This window comes from Schistocerca nitens, chromosome 7, assembly GCF_023898315.1.
Source record: "Schistocerca nitens isolate TAMUIC-IGC-003100 chromosome 7, iqSchNite1.1, whole genome shotgun sequence".
NCBI lineage: Eukaryota > Metazoa > Arthropoda > Insecta > Orthoptera > Acrididae > Schistocerca > Schistocerca nitens.
The window spans coordinates 383,733,601-383,754,888 of NC_064620.1; the positions used below are offsets into that span (position 1 = coordinate 383,733,601).

The 21,288-nt window shown below is 39.1% G+C and overlaps 1 protein-coding gene across 1 annotated transcript in view; it reads left to right on the forward strand.

Annotated features, from left to right (window-relative positions):
• Positions 1-21,288, forward strand: part of LOC126194768 (protein turtle-like) — a 914,596-nt gene that overhangs the window by 800,316 nt on the left and 92,992 nt on the right. The window contains exon 10 of the mRNA XM_049933054.1: positions 13,710-13,928. Coding sequence (XP_049789011.1) covers positions 13,710-13,928 — 219 coding nt within the window. The remainder of the gene's footprint in view (positions 1-13,709; positions 13,929-21,288) is intronic.

The window sequence follows — 21,288 nt, forward strand, 5'->3', positions numbered from 1 at the left end:
CAAACCACCTTCCCTACCCTCTGGCTCCTATCCTTGTAACCGCCCCCGGTGTAAAACCTGTCCCATGCACCCTCCCACCACCACCTACTCCAGTCCTGTAACCCGGAAGGTATACATGATCAAAGGCAGAGCCACGTGTGAAAGCACCCATGTGATTTACCAACTGACCTGCCTACACTGTGACGCATTCTATGTGGGAATGACCAGCAACAAACTGTCCATTCACATGAATGGACACAGGCAGACAGTGTTTGTTGGTAATGAGGATCACCCTGTGGCTAAACATGCCTTGGTGCACGGCCAGCACATCTTGGCACAGTGTTACACCGTCCGGGTTATCTGGATACTTCCCACCAACACCAACCTATCCGAACTCCGGAGATGGGAACTTGCTCTTCAATATATCCTCTCTTCCCGTTACCCACCAGGCCTCAATATCCGCTAAGTTCAAGTTGCCGCGACTCATACCTCACCTGTCATTCAACAACATCTTTGCCTCTTTACTTCGGCCTCGACTGACATCTCTGCCCAAACTCTTTGTCTTTAAATATGTCTGCTTGTGTCTGTATATGTGTGGATGGATATGTGTGTGTGTGCGAGTGTATACCCGTCCTTTTTTCCCCCTAAGGTAAGTCTTTCCGCTCCCGGGATTGGAATGACTCCTTACCCTCTCCCTTAAAACCCACATCCTTTTGTCTTTCCCTCTCCTTCCCTCTTTCCTGATGAGGCAACAGTTTGTTGCGAAAGCTTGAATTTTGTGTGTATGTTTGTGTTTGTTTGTGTGTCTATTGACCTGCCAGCGCTTTCATTTGGTAAGTCACATCATCTTTGTTTTTAGATATATTTTTCCTACGTGGAATGAAGATGATGTAATGATCAAGTACCACGGTCGTGGAACCCTTGTCCGCCGCAAGAATGATGATGGATCGGTCAGCCTTCAGATCACAGATAGCTTGGGCTTCAGCAGTGGTGATGTTGGGAGTAGGATTAAGGTTTTTTAAGAAGGATTGAGAGGCAAGGTTGAGGTTTGCTGGAAAGGTTGTGGTGGGTGAGTGAGTTGCCTCTCCGGAGGTGGGAAACCAGGAGACTGGATAGTTTTTTGAGGTGGAAGGTGGCATGCTATTCTAATTTGCGGTTGGCCTGTAGGAGGATGCTCTGAACAGCCGGTCTGGATGTGGGAGAGGAAAGATTGAGGACTTTTATTAAGGATAGGAGTTGACGGGTGTGTTCATTGGCTGAGTTGATGTGTAGGTGAAGGGTTGGGTTGGTTGTGGGAAGAGACCAAACTGCGAGGTTACCGGTCTCGTCGGATCAGGGAAGGACGGGGAAGGAAATCAGCGGTGCCCTTTCAGAGGAACCATCCTGGCATTTGCCTGGAGCGATTTAGGGAAATCACGGAAAACCTAAATCAGGATGGCCGGATGTGGGATTGAACCGTCGACCTCCCGAATGCGAGTCCAGTGTGCTAACCATTGCGCCACCTCGCTCGGTCTGTAGGTGAAGGATTAGGTGGGTGAGGGCAATGGATTGTTCAGTTTGGAACTGGTATAGGGACTGATGGAAAGAAGGGTTACAGCCAGAGATGGGAACGTTAAGTGTGAGGCCTTTGGGGGTAATGCCAAATGTCAGACAAGCTTGAGTAAATAAAAAATGGGAGCGTAATCTGGCTAGGGCGAAGGCATGTTTGCGAAGGGAATGTAAATAAAACTTAATGGGGTCGTTGTGGGGATGTTGTGAGGGTGACATGGTATTAGAAGGTGGAAAGTGTAACGTGAGGCTGACATGAAAATGAAAATAAAAATATATGGGGAGAGATAAAGGTGAACTAGAAAGCAACTGGAGATCTGGTGTGAAAAAAGTCGAAAAACTGTTGGTTAAAGCTGAGCTATGTTGGTCCTGTGGTGAGCTTGGGTTGGTAAACAACGATGTGCACAAAGGTTAGGTGGTCATGTTGCCACCAAAACACGTTAAAGGGTGGAGAAATTTGGGAAAATTTCGAAAAACTGCATGTAAATGTATTAAAAGGAGTGGTTTTGTGGTGGCAGATTATGAAAATGAGGCTAACAATTGTGTGACGAAGAAATAATAACGTTAAAACCTGTGGGAAGCATCTAAAAATGATCAGTGATGTGGGGAAAACGCCCTTCAGTATATCCTCTCTTCTCGTTACCCACCAGGTGCCAACCTCCGCTAATTTCAAGATGCCGCCGCTCATATCTCACCTGTCATTCAACAACATCTTTGACTCTGTACTTCTGCCTCGACTGACATCTCTGCCCAAACTCTTTGCCTTTACAAATGTCTGCTTGTGTCTGTGTACGTGCGGATGGATATGTGTGTGTGTGCGCGCGAGTGTATACCTGTCCTTTTTTCCCTCGAAGATAAGTCTTTCCGCTCCCGGGATTGGAATGACTCCTTACCCTCTCCCTTAAAACCCACATCCTTTCGTCTTTCCCTCTCCTTCCCTCTTTCCTGATGAAGCAACTGTTGGTTGCGAAAGCTTGAATTTTGTGTGTATGTTTGTGTTTGTTTGTGTGTCTATCAACATGGCAGCACTTTCGTTTGGTAAGTTACATCATCTTTGTTTTTAGATATACAATTTTGCACATTTTTTGTATTTTTCCCAAAATAAACTTAGCACATCCAACATTATGTTTTTATTTTAGTTGTATGTAGAACCTACCTGAAAATTTGAGCACTCTTCTCCAAGTGGGGTCCTGAGATTTTGAGAATAATGTAGCTGAAAATGTAAATCTTCAGTAACAGCTTCTAAAGTTAGAAATGACTAAAACTTACTTAATATATGTTTTATTCTTTATTTTTACTCACTCAGAATCACACTGCACTCATTCTTTTCTTCCTTGCGGATTCCTTTGCGGCCATTCACGTTGCATATTGTGTTTTATCGAAGCGAACCTTTTCCATCTGTTGAAGTTCTCTGATGTAGCCTACTCCATGAATGTTCATTAAATAGATAAATAAATAAAATTCACAACAACTCTCCATGAATAATTCCATATGCTGTAGCACTTTCACCCTGCTAATGCTGCCATCATTAAAAATAATAACAGACTCACAGATGCTCAGTTTTAGTGTTTTTCTTTCAATAAAAACATTTTTTAGTATGCGAGTCCATATGAGATTGTTGGAAGCTTCATTTGGATTCTGAGTCTGCCCATGTAGACATTACTGCAAGTCAGGATGTGCCAGGTGTGTGTAAATGGGCTTTGTGGCTTCCATGAATATTCCTGAGATGGAATGTTTTCAGCTGTAGAAAGCATTTGAGTATTGGGTGTTGCGTTACTGCCACCATGATTCTGGTCCGGGGCAGCTTGATATATTTGTTTGTCAACTGTTGACAGTTTTTGGAAGAAGTATTCCATACTGCGTGCATCATTATGAACGAATTATCAATGTTGTTCATAAAGGCTATCCCATAATATTGTTGTAATTCATCAGTAATATTGTCTGTCAGTCTACCCCCTTTGTATTAACAATCAGAAGGTTTATTGTTTTTTAAAACCTTAGTTCCAACTTCTTCAGCCTGGTTGTTATCCTCATCTGGACATGATCCACACATTCTTGTTTTGTGATAATCTTATCACCATCAGGCCATGCTGCTATTACACTGTTGTATGCTGTCGATTCCTGATCATCTAAGAACTCAGAATGACAAACACACATTGCATTCATGTATCGACTGAAAATTTCAATAGCTGGAGAGGCCCCCTCTTCACCACTTGTTCTTTCATAATTCCTCTTACTTCTCACTGTTTGTTCTGCTGAGTTAAATGATTTAAATTTATGACAGTGTTTTTTCAGAATCTGAAAGTCAATTACCTTTGCAGTATTCACGTTGGTCACTGGAGCAACAAAATTCTTAGACATTCTGCGTAATACATGAGTTTGTATTGTGAATAAGCTACTACATCCCAGGTTGAAATTTTCACTCCGCAGCAAGGAGTGCACTGATATGGAATTTCCTGGCAGATTAAAACTGTGTAGCGACCAAAATTCAAACTGGGAACCTTTGCCTTTCTTGGACAAATGCTCTACTTACTGAGCTACCTAATCATGACCCATGACCCATCCTCACAGCTTTACTTCTAGCGATACCTAATCTCCTACCTTACAAACTTCACAGAAGTTCTCCTGCAAAACTTGCGGGACTATCACACCTCAAAGGATATTGTGGAGACATGGCTTAGCCCCAGCCTGGAGGATATTTCTGGAATGAAATATTTGCTCTGCAGTGGAGTGTGTGCTGATATGAAAGTTCTTGACAGATCCAAACTGTGTGTTAGCGTGAGATTCAAACTCACCACCTTTGCCTTTTCTGGGCTAGTGCTCTACTGACAGAGCTAACCAAGCACAACTCGTGACTCATCCTCACAGCTTTACTTCTGCCAATACCCATTTCCTACCTTGCAAACTTCGCACAAGTTCTCATGTGAAACTTGCAGAACTAGCACTCCTAGAAGGAAAGACATTACAGAGACATGGGTTAGCAACATCCTGGGGGATGTTTCCAGAGTAAAATTTTCACTCTGCAGTGGAGTGTGTGTTGATATGAAACTTCTTGGCAGTTTGGAAGGTGGGAAATGAGGTACTGGTGGAAATAAAGGTGAGAGGATGGGTCATGCTTGTGTAGCTCAGTTGGTGGAACATTTGCCATTGAAAGGCAAAGGTCCCAAGTTCAAGTCTCAGTCTGCACACTGTTTTAATCTGCCAGGAAGTTTCATGTCAGCATACACTGCACTGCCGAGTGAACATTTCATTCTGGAAGCATCCCCCACGCTGTGGCTAAGCCATGTCTCTACAATATCCTTTCTTCCAGAAGTACTAGTCCTGCAAGTTTCGCAGGAGAACTTCTGTGAACTTCGTAAGGCTGGAGATGAGGTACTAGTAGAAGCAAATCTGTGAGGATGGGATGTGAGTTATGCTTGGGTAGCTCAGTCAGTAGAGCATTTGCCCACAAAAGGCAAAGGCCTTGAGCTAGAGTCTGTAACTCTAATATCAGCACATGCTCCTCTGCATAGTGAGTATTTCATTTTGGGAACATCCCCCAGACTGTTGCTAAGCCAAATCCCCACAATACCCTTTCTTCTATTTGTGCTAGTCAGACATGTTTCACAGGAGACCTTTTGTGAAGTTTGAAAGACAGGAGATGAGGTACTAGTGGAACTAAAGCCATGAGGACAGGTCATGAATCATGGCTGGGTGACTCAGTCAGTAGAGTGCTGGCCCATGAAAGGCAAAGGTTCCAAGGTATAATGGCTAATAGTTTTAATGTGCCAGGTCGTTTCAGCTACTATATTGTTTTCAACAGGGCTACCGACAGAATCAGCATAGCATCGCTTTCCTAATAGAGCAGTCCATAGCCTTCTATATAAAAAGTACAAACTTTAGGTGATCTTTAAATAATCCAAATATTTTTTTAACTTTTTAAATGAATAATGGGAGCTTCTGTTGGGAATATCAACAATATTAGGGAAAGGTTAGATTGCTGCTCCAGATGACTCTCTGAGTTGCAGACAGGCACAATGAAAATACTGCTATATATTAGGCTTTTGGCCAAAGCCTTCTTCAGAAAAGGAAACACACACATGCATACCCATACACATTCACACAAGCAAGCACACCTCATGCATACATGACTGCCATCTCTGGCAGCTTGGGTGGGCATCAAGCTGCCAGAGTTGGCACTTGTGTGTACCTGTGCTTGCTTGTCTGTATGTGTGTGTGTTTTCTTTTCTGTAGAAAGCTGTGGCAAAAACCTAAATGTGTAACAGCCTTTGTGTTGTGCCTGTCTGCAACTCAGTATGTCATTTTTATGGTGAGCAGGCATCTATCTTTTTCCTAATATTGTTAACTTTTAAAACACTTACAGATGATGTTATAAAAAAATAAATAAAATAATTTTCATTAGAGTTTATAAGTGATTTGTTGATTTGTGTACCATTTTACTGAGAAAATTGCAAATTTTATAATGGGGGAAAATATGAAAATGTCAAAATTCCTTTTTTTTCCAGTCCTAACTTCCATTAAGTAATTTGTACTGACAGTCAGTACGAATCTGGGTGCTGGATGTTGTACATATCATGATTTCTGTTCGCGTACACATGGCAGCAGTCATACATTATGTGTGCTTGACTATGTGGAAAAGACAGTTTTATGATTTGGCTAGAGTTTAAGTGAAAATATGCTTCATTTGCAACACTTATCCAAAAGAAGTATAAGCACTATCACGAGAGCAGATGCATCTGTTATTGAAGAAGAGAATACACTGATATCTCACGAATAACTGGCGATAAAATCAGTGAAGAGAGTAATAATATCTTATAGATACAGGAAAGAAAAAAGAGCCAGCAATCAGTTGCAGTAACCAACATCGAAAATGGGGATGTTTCTGCTGGTGTATTGCAGTGACCCTCTTACAAACTACAACTTGTACACAAACACCAACCGACTGCTCCTATAAAGAGGAAATGTTTTATGAAAATTTTCAGCTATTAGTAAACTGGATTAGGCTGCCAGAATGAATAATTCTGAATAGGCTATGAAGTGGCATTTAATTTATACATAAAATTCATTTAGATTCAATGCACAGATATATGGAGGAACTCTGTGATGTTATGGAGATTTGTTGTAACATCCTGAAATTATAAAGGCTTTGTGCTATTCCTATACAAAGTGTATTTTGATCATTTTAGTGACCAATTAATTGTTGTGGAACAAGTTTACTTGAACATATTGAGAAATTGGCTAATGGCTAATTCGTAGCAATACCACAAGGCACTGGGTTGGTTGATGGTTACACAACAGCTGCATTCATTCATTTCCATTCACAAGTGTTCTGTAAAATCCATCATGTCCACATGTCTTATATTTCATTGTATGATGGCTTCCTATTTGGTTGACATACCACTTCTAGAAAAATAGTGGTAAGTGAAAGAGCACATTGTTAAGCTTAATAGGACATAAGAAGAGTGGAACGACCGTATTAGTATACTATGTACAAGGGTGTTTGATAACTCTGGTAAAAAAGCAAGAAAAAATGTTTATTTTGTAAACAGTTCATTTTCTTCTCGACATAGTGTCCTTTGATGGATTTACACTTGGTCCAGCAATCCTCCAGCTTTTTCATCCCACTGGAAAAATCTGCTAAATACTTGTTGACTGCAACTATCACTTCCTCATTTGATGAAAATTTCTTACAGCAAGTCAAAGTTTCAAGTTATGCAACAGTAGTAAGTCACTTAGGGTTATGTCTGGTGAATCAAGTGGATGAGGAACCAATTCAAAACCCAATTTTTTCAATTTTGTCATTATTATCTCTGATGTGTGAGATGGTGCATGGTGGTAGTGAAAGAGCAATTTTTTTGTGCTAACCTTGGTCTTTTTTCAGCCAATACAAGTTCCAAACAATCGACAAATGAAGCACAATAGTGTCCAGTTATTGTTCTGTCTTTGTCCAAATAAGCTATGAGGATTACTCCTTAAGAATCCCAAAAAACATTGGCCATCGCCTTACCAGCTGACAAAATGCTCTTTGCTTCTTTGGTACTTTTTCACTATCATTTGTCTATTGTTTTGACTGACATTTTGACTCTGGTGTGTAATAATGGATACAAGTTTCATCAATATATAATGTATGTAAAATGATGACATCAGTTGCATGAAAAATGCGTAAAGATGGATCAATAAATAAATAAATCAATCAATCGTCACAAGCTAGCACCAATAAGTCTTGCAGATTGTGATCAAACATCACCAGACATTGTGTTGAAATGTGCCAGAGGCACTGTTGCTCAACTGTGAGCAATCATGGTGCCCACCTTGCATACAGCTTCTTCATAACCAATTCTTCATGGAGGATATTATGCACTCACTCATTTGAAGTGTCTACAGTCTCAGCAAGCTCACAAATTTTTATTCGGTTGTCTTGCATCACCACCTCATGGAGTTTATCAATGGTTTCCCTTGTAGTGACCCCTGTTGAATTCGCCAGAGCACACTTCATCTTCAGTGCTTGTCCAGCCATGTTTAACTTCATCAAGCAAAAACTAAATGGTCTTCAGTGATGGTGCAGAGCCCCAGTGAACTTCATCCAGTTCTATTTTGAATTGTGTGGCTGACAGACCAGCGAAAGCGCTGGCAGGTCGATAGACACACAAACAAACACAAACATACACACAAAATTCTAGCTTTCGCAACCAACGGTTGCTTCTTCAGGAAAGAGGGAAGGAGAGGGAAAGACGAAAGGATGTGGGTTTTAAGGGAGAGGGTAAAGAGTCATTCCAATCCCGGGAGCGGAAAGACTTACCTTAGGGGGAAAAAGGACGGGTATACACTCGCACACACGCACATATCCATCCACACATATACAGACACAAGCAGACATATTCAAAGATAAAGAGTTTGGGCAGAGATGTCAGTCGAGGCGGAAGTGCAGAGGCAAAGATGTTGTTGAATGACAGGTGAGGTATGAGTCGCAGCAACTTGAAATTAGCGGAGATTGAGGCCTGGTGGGTAACGGGAAGAGAGGATATACTGAAGAGCAAGTTCCCATCTCCGGAGTTCGGATAGGTTGGTGTTAGTGGGAAGTATCCAGGTAAGCTGGACGGTGTAACTCTGTGCCAAGATGTGCTGGCCATGCACCAAGGCATGTTTAGCCACAGGGTGATCCTCATTACCAACAAACACTGTCTGCCTGTGTCCATTCATGCGAATGGACAGTTTGTTGCTGGTCATTCCCACATAGAAAGCTTCACAGTGTAGGCAGGTCAGTTGGTAAATCACGTGGGTGTTTTCACACGTGGCTCTGCCTTTGATCGTATACACCTTCCATGTTACAGGACTGGAGTAGGTGGTGGTGGGAGGGTGCATGGGAACGGTTTTACACCGGGGGTGGTTACAAGGGTAGGAGCCAGAGGGTAGGGATATCAGTCCACCTAATTATCAACATTTGTCTATAGAAACACAACTCAACTCAAATGGTTTTATTCCCTTCTGTTCCGGTTTTCCCACAGACCCTGTTTCACTACCACACAGTGCTGTGGTCCAAACATATATTCTCAGAAATTTCTTCCTCAAATTAAAGCCTATGTTTGATACTAGAAGGCTTCTCTTGGTGAGGAATGCCCTTTTTGCCAGTGCTAGTTTGCTTTTGATGTCCTCCTTGCTCCATCTGTCATTGGTTATTTTGCTGCCTAGGTAGCAGAATTCTTGAACTTCATCTACTTCATGAACATCAACCCTGATGCTAAGTTTCTTGTTGTTCTCATTTTGCTGCTTCTCATTACTTTTGTCTTTCTTTGATTTACTCTCAGTCCATATTCTGTACTCTTCAGACTGTTCTTTCCATTCAGATCATCATGTAATTCTTCTTCACTTTCACTCAGGATAGCAATGTCATCAGCTAATCATATCATTGATACTCTTTCACCTTGAATTTTTCTTCCACTGCTGAACCTTTCTTTTATCTCCATCATCATTGCTTCTTTGATGTACAGATCGAACAGTAGGGGCAAATGACCACATTCCTGTCTTACACCCTTTTTAATCTGAGCATTTTGTTCCTGGTCGTCCACTCTTATTATTCCCTTTCGGTTCTTGTACATATTGTATACTACCCATCTCTCCCAATAGCTGACCCCTTTGAACTTCTTGCACCATTTTACCTTGTCGAATGCTTTGTCTAGGTCAACAAATCCTATGAACGTGTTTGATTTTTCTTTAGTCTTGTTTCCATTATGAACTGCAATGTCAGAATTGCCTTTCTAGTGCCTTTACCTTCCCTAAAGCAAAACGATCATCATCTAACTCATCCTCAAATTTCTTTTCAATTCTTCTGTATATTATCTAAAAACAAAGATGATGTGACTTACCAAATGAAAGCGCTGGCAGGTTGATAGACACACAAACAAACACAAACATACACACAAAATTCAAGCTTTCGCAACCAACGGTTGCTTCATCAGGAAAGAGGGAAGGAGAGGGAGAGACGAAAGGATGTGGGTTTTAAGGTAAAACCCACATCCTTTCGTCTCTCCCTCTCCTTCCCTCTTTCCTGATGAAGCAACCGTTGGTTGCGAAAGCTTGAATTTTGTGTGTATGTTTGTGTTTGTTTGTGTGTCTATCAACCTGCTTGACTCCTTACCCTCTCCCTTAAAATCCACATCCTTTCGTCTTTCCCTCTCCTTCCCTCTTTCCTGATGAAGCAACCGTTGGTTGCGAAAGCTTGAATTTTGTGTGTATGTTTGTGTTTGTTTGTGTGTATATCAACCTGCCAGCGCTTTCGTTTGGTAAGTCACATCATCTTTGTTTTTAGATATATTTTCCTTCTGTACATTATTCTAGTCAGCAACTTGGATGCATGAGCTGTTAAGCTGATTGTGTGATAATTCTCGCACTTGTCAGCTCTTGCAGTCTTCAGAATTGTGTGGACGATATTTTTATGATAGTCAGAGGGTATATTGCAAGACTCATCCATCTACACACCATCGTGAATAGTCATTTTGTTGCCACTTCCCCTAATGATTTTAGAAATTCTGATGGAATGTTATAGATCTCTTCTGCCTTATTTTATCTTAAGTCGTCCAAAGCTCTCTTAAATTCTGATTCTAATGCTGGATCCTCTACCTCTAAATTGACTCCTGTTTCTTCTTCTCTCACATCAGATGAATCTTCCCCCTCATAGAGGCATTAAATGTACTCTTTTCACATATTTGCTCTCTCCTCTGCATTTAACAATGGAATTCCGGTTGCCCTCTTAATGTTACCACCATTGCTTTTAATTTCACTGAAGGTTGTTATGACTTTCTTTTATGCTGAGTCAGTCGTTCCAACTATCATTTCTGTTTTGATTTCTTCACATTTTTCTTGCAGCCATTTTGTCTTAGCTTCCCTGCACATCCTGTTTATTTCACTCCTCAGCGACGTGTACTTCTGAATTTCCATAAACATTGTACTTTCTTCTTTCATCAATCAGCTGAAGCATTTCTTCTGTTACCCATGGTTTCTTTGCAGTTACCATCTTTATACCTATGGTTTTCTTTCCATCTTCTGTGATTGCTCTTTTTAGACGTGTCCATTCCTCTTCAATTGTACTGCCTTCTGGACTATTGTTTATTGCTGTACCTACAGCCTTAGAGAACTTCAAGCGTATCTTGTCATTCCTTAGTACTTCCATATCCCACTTCTCAGCCTATTGATTCTTCCTGACTAATCTTTTAAACTTCAGCCTAATCTTCATCACTATTACATTGTGATCTGAGTCTGTATCTGCTCCTGGTTATGCCTTACAATCCAGAATCTGATTTTGGAATCTCTGTCTACCATGATGTGATCTAACTGAAATCTTCCCGTGTCACCCAGTCTTTTCCAAGTATACCTCCTCCTCTTGTGATTCTTGAAGAGTGCAGTAGCCACCAGAAAGATCGCAGGAGGCACACATCGGCACGGAAAGTCACGGACAGTAGTTGCCGCAAGTAAAGTCCCATCCACCAGAGGGCACGCGAGAATTCGGCCGTGCCCTCTGCCGGTGGATTAACAACAACTCAGGCAGCACTGGCCGTGCCCAGTCAGTTTTTACATCTGCCATGCCTAGCAGACAGTTCCCAGTTTACACTATGTGAAGTGCGACGGACAATGTGAATCGTGTTAATACAATGAAAGTATTCACTATTACCAGCTGAAATTTATTACAGAACTCAGTCTTTCTTCTGTCTCATGCATCGTCCCAAGCCCATATTCTGCTGTAACCTTTTCTAGTACTTCTTCCCCTACAACTGCATTCCAGTCCCCCATGACTATCAGATTTTCATCTCCCTTTGTGTATTGTATTACCCTTCCATTATCCACATTATTTTCACTCTCTCTTCATCTTCAGCTTCCGCATCGGCATGTATACCTGAACTATCATTGTCAGTGTTGGGTTACTGTTGATTCTGATTAGAATAATCCTATCACTGAAATGTTCACACTAACACACTCTGTGCCCTACCTTCCTATTCATAATGAATACTACACCTGTTATATCATTTTCTGGTAGCTGCTGTTGATATTACCCTATATTCATCTGACCAGAAATCCTTGCCTTCTTTCCATTCAATTTCACTGACCTCTACTATATCTATAGTGAGCCTTTGCATTTCCTTTTTCAGATTTTCTAGCTTCCCAACCACATTCAAGCTTCTGACATTCCACACCCTGACTCATAGAATGTTATCCTTTTGTTGCATGGTAACCTCCCCCTTGACAGTCCTCTCCCAGAGATCTGAACGGGGGACTATTCTGGAATCTTTTGCCAATGGAGTGATCATCATGTCACTTTTTCAATTACAGGTCACATGTCGTGTGGATACACAGTATGTGTCTTTAATGAGGTGGTTCCTGTTGGCTTCTGTGGCCTCATGCCGTTGATCATTGCTGATTCTTTCACCTTTAGGGGCAGTTTCCCACCCCAAGGGCAAGAGAGTGCCATGAACCTCTGTCCGCTCCTCCGCCTTCTTTGACAATGCCATTGGCAGAATGAGTGTATAATGACAGCACGAAACTCTCTATTTTCAATTGCAGGTGACATACTAATTCAGATGGCTGTCAACAATGAACTGTATGCTGTACATTGTTGAAATTCTTTATACTATCCTTGGAATAACCAAGGCACAACAAAAATATTCCATTCTTTCATGTAAATTTACCAGAATTATCAAACCAACAACATATGTTGTCCATGCTAAATGCAATCAAAGTTAGTGGAAAATGCTTGGGATCTACCTCTTTCTGATAGTAGTGAATTCTTATACGGCTGATGATGAAGTGAAAATATAGCCTGTTGAAATCATCCAATTATTTGCATTCACTCTGTATATTGCCTGAAACATTTTGAAGGACCCCAAAAATAATAAACTTTTTTAAAATATATATATATATATATATCTAAAAACACAGATGATGTGACTTACCGAACGAAAGTGCTGGCAGGTTGATAGACACACAACAAACACAAACATACACACAAAATTCAAGCTTTCGCAACAAACTGTTGCCTCATCAGGAAAGAGGGAAGGAGAGGGAAAGACAAAAGGATGTGGGTTTTAAGGGAGAGGGTAAGGAGTCATTCCAATCCCGGGAGCGGAAAGACTTACCTTAGGGGGAAAAAAGGACGGGTATACACTCGCACACACACACATATCCATCCACACATATACAGACACAAGCAGACATATTTAAAGACAAAGAGTTTGTCTTTAAATATGTCTGCTTGTGTCTGTATATGTGTGGATGGATATGTGTACAACAAAAATTCACATTTACATTCCTCTCTTTATTTATCAGTTTTTTTTATACCATTCAAAAGTTGTAGTGTGTAAGGTAGCAAGTTTCAAGTTAAGCTTACAAAAATAGCTGCTATAAATTATCTTAAGATAGAAGCAAATAAATTTAACTATTGTCAGAATGCTATGACACCAATGAGAATACTAAAAGACTTAAAGAAGATAAATCTTCAGCTTTTACAGTCAGCGGCCATAATGTTACCACTAGCCCCCAACAAATCATTCATTTTTCCCAAAACTCAAGGTTTATAGTCTATTACTATTATATAAATATTTGTGCACTGGAATTTTTAATTTCTGTGATTACTTTTATCCTTTAACCAAATAATTTTCTTTTAAAAACCATAGATTTTGTGTGTGGTTGTGCAGGTAAATCAAAGCCACCAGGGACGATACACATGCACTCCTTACAATGCTCAAGGCACTCAGGGATCTTCTGGTCCTATGGAAGTCTTGGTGCGTAAGCCTCCTGTATTTACTATTGAACCTGAGAGCATATATCAGCGCAAAGTTGGAGAGACTGTTGAAATGCATTGTGATGCACAAGAAGCTGAAGGCACGCAGAAACCTACGATCCAGTGGCAGCGGGTAAGACATTCTTGAAACACTACTGTATTTTGAAAATATTGTTCCTGTGATTTTAATTCCTCCAGAGATTGATTATATAACAATGAGTGAATGTAAACATGCAGAACAAAGTAGTTTCTTCATTGTTAAATCACCTGCCCCTAGTAGGAATCATGAACACGTTAATATACTGAACCAAGGCACTTGATTAATTCTGGCAGTGGATTTTCCAAATGAGGTTGTCATATACCTGTAATTCCAAGAACTTAAGACTGCTCTTACATTTAATACCTACAGCATAGTAGATATCTTGTAAAGACATTTTATATTTATTATTATACCAGGATGCCGCTATTTTATGAAGTTTTATTCAAGAGTAATACAGTTAGGCGATATGCTTATTTCATCTGCATTGCTACTTTCAAGCGATTTCCATACCTCATTGTTGACATTGTAGCTGTCCAATATTTCTGCATATTGCATTTTTAATGCAGATTGAGTTGTTTTTGTTTATGTATATTTTCTTCTCAGGAGTAGATATCAGATTTGTGGAAAACGAAATTTCAACAAAAATTATTTGACAACAATGTCTACTGTTGGGAATATATAAACACACACACACACACACACACACACACACACACACACACACACACACACACAAAAGAAAAAAACAACTCCATCTGTGCTACAAATACAATATGCATAAATGTTTGACAACTACAATGTCAATGATGAGATATGGATATCACTTGAAAATAGCAATGCAGCCGAAATAAGCTTATATCCTAACTGTACAACTCTTGAATAAAGTTTCATACAATAGCAGCATCCTGGTGTGATATCATACATAGAATTTCTTTAATGTTATAAATGTAGTATTTCATTTTTTAAGATTTTTTTTTTTGTGGAGTTCTATAAGAAGTAGTAAGCAGTCTGTTAAAATGGTGATAATGTGTTTCCATGAAAATCTGTTGACATTTTTAAGTATTTCACCATCTGCCTCTTCAGTAAATGAACTATTTTTTCCATTCCATCTGCAAGAACAAAAAATGAACATGAGAAACTATAAATATTTGAATCTACATCCACACAGACACATCACTAGCCAAATTATAATGTATGATGCAGGGTACTTCATGCAATTCTTTGCCTCTCTTTCAGGGTGTATATGACCTGGGACAACCGGGAGATCCGGGAGAAACCCGTCATTTTTTTCATCTGGGAGAAAACTGGGAAAAACCTGGGATATTTTTTAAAATTACGGGAATTTTTCATTGTTTTAGTTTTCAGTTAAATTTTTGTAATTTTGACTGGTAAGAACCGATACTCTAACAAAGGATGTTACTGTATCCTGCTACTGCAGAATAATACTTAAACAATAAAACATAACTTAAATTGCAAAGGAAATGCGCCATGTACAGCAATGACACACTGTGCTCATGCAAGCGTCTGCCAATTGAAAATGTGTCAAAGGCTTTAGGAAGACTATGCAGTGCTTCATAACAACAAATTGCCTCCAATGAGAGTGAAGTTACAACTGTTTACATTCGATTTGTTTTAGCAGTTAGGCGCGGGCCCATGCGCATGCGCAGTTGGGTCATGTTTGAGTAGTAGATTCTCCCACTTCTGGCAACAGGGATGTGGCTGTTGGCTGTGCAAGCAGTCGCAGCAAGCAGCTAGTTGCTACCGGGAGAATGGGGCGCCAAATTCATATTCTTGAGGAAAAAAACTTGTTTCACAAAGCACCTAGCATCCAGCACACGTTTGTCTATCGATTAGTCATATGATTTTGAAACACTTCCCTGTTGGTTTTTGAACATTTTTGAACACATTTTAAGTTGATTTCTGAATAAACCATAAGTTGACTTTTGAATGCGTGCATAGTGTACGTGATGTCTCTGCCAGGAGAATCCTCGTCGAATCTAGAAATAAATTTTCCACAGATAAAAGGGGACGGGGCTATACGAGGTGAGGGAGTAAAGCCGAATGGATGAATGCCAATCTCTGTCTGATTATGTGGTTGATTGGGTTTGCGAATGATCAGAATTGTTATAATTACTAGTGAAATCCATAGATTCAGACTACCAGAATGGAAATAAATGACTGACAGGAATAACAGGTGAGAAAGATTACGTATTATCTTCTCGGCGTATCCAAGAAAATGAAATTTTTGGCCAGATCGCTACACTAGTAAGGACCAGTAGTACAGTCCCTGGCTAGCAGCCGCGTAAGTTCTATTCTGGAAGTAACGTGGAAAACGTGTCGTTCGGTTGGCCATTTGTGCCAAAACAGTCTGGTTTATTTGGTGTGTTACAAAATTGCTACCATATTAGAAAGGCCTATTTTGTTTTATCCAGCAGACAGTGACAAAATAGACATAATCAGCTCGAGAAACCACACCAGTCTTGGCTATTATTTGTATTAACAGCCTTTTCAGCATTAGATAACAACATTTCGATTTTTCATGTAGCAGAACGTTTGACGAACTTTGACGAGGTAATAGATTCTTTCGCAGAAAGGAAAGCACGCCATGTAAAGCTATAGCAAGATTAGAGAGAAAAAAATGCTAGGAGCTAAGGTTTGAAGAAATGTGTAATTTATTGCTTATCTCTTGTCAGTATTGGTTTTATATATCATATATTTAATTTTATGACACACAAAACAGCAAGTTATTAACTAATAGGCAATAAAGAGTTCAGATTTTCTGAAGAGATCTTGTTCTCTCAAATTCAAATAATCCCATCCACTATCAATTGCAAGATTTTTTTAAATTAATTGCAAGATTTTTTTAAAGAGGGGCAGGCTGTCAAACCGGGCGACTGGGAGCAGGAGAGGCACCACAGGACATTTCAATTTACACTCTCCTGAATATAGTTTGAATGTGCGGTAGAAAAATGCTTTATGAAGAGGCGTGGCACTGCACTTTGGCATACTTAAGACCAAATAATGTCTTACATTTCCTCGAATACATATGTTTTATGTTTCAGACTTTTCAGAAAGATGTGCGCTACAAGATGAACATATTTTGAAAATTCAATTTTTTTTAGTACTGACCCGGTTCGCAAATGTCATAGATCCAGAGCTGATGCGAAGAGCAGTCTGAGTTATAGTGGGTAGTCTCCACGTGACCTGTGTTTACATTTAGTGATTTTGCTTTTTTTCCTTCGTTTACTCTCACGTCAAATGAAAACAAAATGGATATCTGTGGCCGGGAGCTATCAAGTGAATTAAAACACATTCACATAATTACAGAAGGCTGAAATATGTCATTAGTTTCAGATTTTATTTTATTTCCACCTTTCTGACAGTCAAGCATTAATCGCCTTGCAGAACAATGAAGTTATTTTTGTCTGTTTGCTAAAGAAGTTTGACTTTTGTTAACCTTTTCTGCAGATGCAGTCAATGTATTTGAAACGAAATATTTAATTCCACAGTACTGGCTAGTTTCAACTGTCTTTAAATATGTCTGCTTGTGTCTGTATATGTGTGGATGGATATGTGTGTGTGTGCGAGTGTATACCCGTCCTTTTTTCCCCCTAAGGTAAGTCTTTCCGCTCCCGGGATTCGAATGACTCCTTACCCTCTCCCTTAAAACCCACATCCTTTCGTCTTTCCCTCTCCTTCCCTCTTTCCTGATGAGGCAACAGTTTGTTGCGAAAGCTTGACTTTCGTGTGTATGTTTGTGTTTGTTTGTGTGTCTGTCGACCTGCCAGCACTTTCATTTGGTAAGTCACATCATCTTTGTTTTTAGATATATTTTTCCTACGTGGAATGTTTCCCTCTTTATAACCTTAAAGTGTAACACGCACAAAAAAGATCAACAGTATATGCGAAAGGTTAGCTTCTCTTGCAGCTTGAGACCAATATTATATGTGAAAGCTTTGCTTTTCTTGTAGCAGCACTATGCATATTAATTTAAACTATTAACTTTCCCTGTTTGTGTGTTCGTGCTACTTAACTGTGATGTTGCTGTTGGCTGACTACATCACGTGTCCTATGCTCTGAATATCCGCTGTCATCAGCTGGCGAGATCACGTGACATGAGCTATGAACGGCTTAGCAAAGCACATCAAAATCTTGATTTCAATGATTCGGAAAGTAACATGTGGTGTTTGGTGGAATTCCAATGTATGCTTTCGTAATACAAAAATACGCAGTATACATGTTGCTGCATATCAAAGATATTTCCAAACATGTCTTTTTCCTGGATTTTCATTTTCTAAAGTTCCGGGATATCGTACGCCTGTGTATAAAACCATAACCATTCAAAGGATTGATAAGGGAAAATATACTGTCACCCGGGAGAAAGTGTATTTTTAACTGGGAAATCCGGGAAAAATTCGGGAATTTTTTTTCCTTGTCCATGTATACACTCTGTCTTTGCGTGCTCCTATGTTCCACATCGTCTGTCTCAAAATACTGCACCTTTAAATATTTCCAATAGCATTTCTTAAAAATAATATTGTCCGCCTTCCAAAGATTTTATAATATTCTGACGTTTGTCCATTATACTCTTGAACTAACTGAAACCAGCTGCCTACTCATTTAATCTGACTTGCCAGACATTAGACAGACTTGCAGTCCTCAAAATACCTTGAACTATGTTGTTATTCTTCGCAGTTGTTTTAATATTACTCAGGATCCGAAAAACAGTCTAATACCTATTTAACTTCCCTATAATGAATTGTGTATGACTATTCCACTTCACATTACTTCGTAGCAGGTGCAGCTCGTAGTTCAAGGCTCTGAGGTGGAGCTGCTCCAAAACATACATTAAAATATATTTCTCAGTAAAGTATTACAAAATTTCAATTATTACAAGCATGTAGAATACTTCCCACTTGAATAATGGCAGTGAATATTTTTAGAACTGTTGGTATCAAGTGACCTTTTGTGAACAGGTAGTAGCTAGGCTTAAGGCAAGCATTGAAGTGCCTGTTCTCTCTGTGTCGTAGGGTCTTGAGGGCATGCCATCTACATAATACAACTCTTATGGACCTCCCACTGTCATGACTACCAGAGCCTAAGGGTGACCTACCAACTTTCACATGATTTTCACATTCTGCTGCATACATAACAAGGAACTGAACTGAATGTCTGAAATTGTGCTATTGAATCCCTGTGTCTGTGTATTTGCATTACACTCTGAAGGGTCATTAATCATAATTTAATATTAATATTTTATATAGTTTTTTTGACCCTGACATTGGTAATTTATCCAGTGTATGAATAAGTTTATAAATGTCTCACTTGAGTGCACTAGAATATGTTAAAATAATGTCACCACCTGGCGAGGGGGTCACACATGAACAGTGAAAATATGTGGGGAAAAGTGTTACATTACTGTTATTAGCAAGTTTCTTTTTGTGAGGGTGTTGCGCCTGAGTTTCTTGCGAGTTTTATTTTCTTGCATGTAACTGCTGCATACTGCGAGCCTGAAAACAGCACATTATGAATTTGGTGTGCAGTTTGTTAGCCAAAAGTTAGCTTGAGAAACAACTATTAAATTGTCAAAATTTTGCAGTACAGGAGAACAAACAATTTCATTTTCCTATAAACAAAAAAATTAAAATAAGCAAAACATGCATTAATAAGAGAGGAAATTCCTTTGTTCGAACTATTTCACCCACTAAATGAAGAGCTTAAAAATTGGGGGTAACATGTTTTTACACTGACATCACATCATTTGGCACTGTAGGAAAAAAAAAGAAAAAAAAGAAAAAAAAGAAAAAAAGAAAAACATACAAAGAATGCACAAACTTTTGAGAGATCTTTAATGCTTATATTACAGCAATATTCTGTGGTCTGACAAAAGCATTCAGTTCAATGAAACACTCCTTATTTCTCCATAAGTTACAGATATATGGAATCAGGGTCACTGCTTACATTGGTTCATCTCTTACTTAACAGATAGGAAATAAAGAATAATTGTGACTTCAAATTCAAGAAATTACTCATCAAACTGGAAAATATAGCTCAAGGAGTCGCCAAAGGTTCAATATTGGATCCCCATCTGTTTCTTTTCTACAAAAGCAACAATCACTAGCTATCTATGTTCATTCAGTTTTATTTGCTGATGATACATCAGTTCTGATTGATAATGAGGTGCGTGAAAGAATTTCGGTAAGTTTCAAAAATACTTTAGTAAAACTTGAATCTTGGTTCCATGGAAATAATGCAATCTGAAACTAAATCATTAAAGCAGAGTGAGATAAAGGTAACTTGCAATCATCACTATATCACAGAAGCAAACCATGTAAATATATTTAATGTGGAGCATGATTCACTGGAAATTTTATTCTTTACTCTTCTGGTGGAGAAGTGTTATTATTAAAAATGCTAATCTTCCAAAGTGTTCTTATTCTGTTGAAGAAATCATTAAGGACAGTTTCACATTTCGAACAAGGTAATTAGACATCTTATTTCTGTTAAATTTAAAACTATGGTATGTATTTGTGTGGCAGTATTTCACAAATGTATAAAAAATAATATAAACTTCTGTATTTCTCCTAAATATGTTTCTTGTTGTAAATCTTGACATGTCTTCTATACATCAAATCAAATGATTTGAAAATTGCACGTTACGAGATGAATAAATCACATTTGACATTTGACATTACTTAAACTACAAATTTTCGTAATCTACAAGGATAAATACAAAAGCCAACAAATGTGGTACACTAGCTTCACAAACGCTTAATGTGGAGGCTGTTCAGTTTGCTTACATAACAAATCGGCACAAGACCTGCGACATCACAGAAACACTGAGGCTATCTCAAGCATATATTGAACACTTGCAAAACATTAAACATTTCAAGTTTAGAAATGAAAATGTGGAAAACAATAAGCATGAACTGAAGCCAACATACACTGCATTAAAAATCTCTCCAAAATATGTCTTTTAGAACAATGTATTGTGATAAAATTGGGAAATGTGACTTATAAAAGCAAAAGGAGATACAGTTTGTAAACTTTTAGCTAATGTGTGACTTTGCACACCCCTTCTCTCCCCACCTAAAATTGTTGTTGTGGTGACTACCTGCAGCATAGCCCGAGGCCTAGGTTAGTTCTGGTTGGCGTATGCCTCTGCCTTACCCCATGTGGATACTACAAGCCACGCCTCCTTCATAGTATTACCACTGTGTGTCTGATACATGTGACCAAGTGTAATGAGCTGCAAAAATGACACCAATAGGAAAGTGTAGGGACTCTTTGCTCTTGTTCAAAATACAAAAAGTAAACATTTCTTCTTTTAGAGAATGTGAAAAGTGAGTGTTGAAAGGTATTTTGTGTGTCAGATGCAACTACTGGTTACACAAAAAAATTATTTGAAAGTAAACATAAAATTGACTACTGATCATTGTCTATGGACATGGTG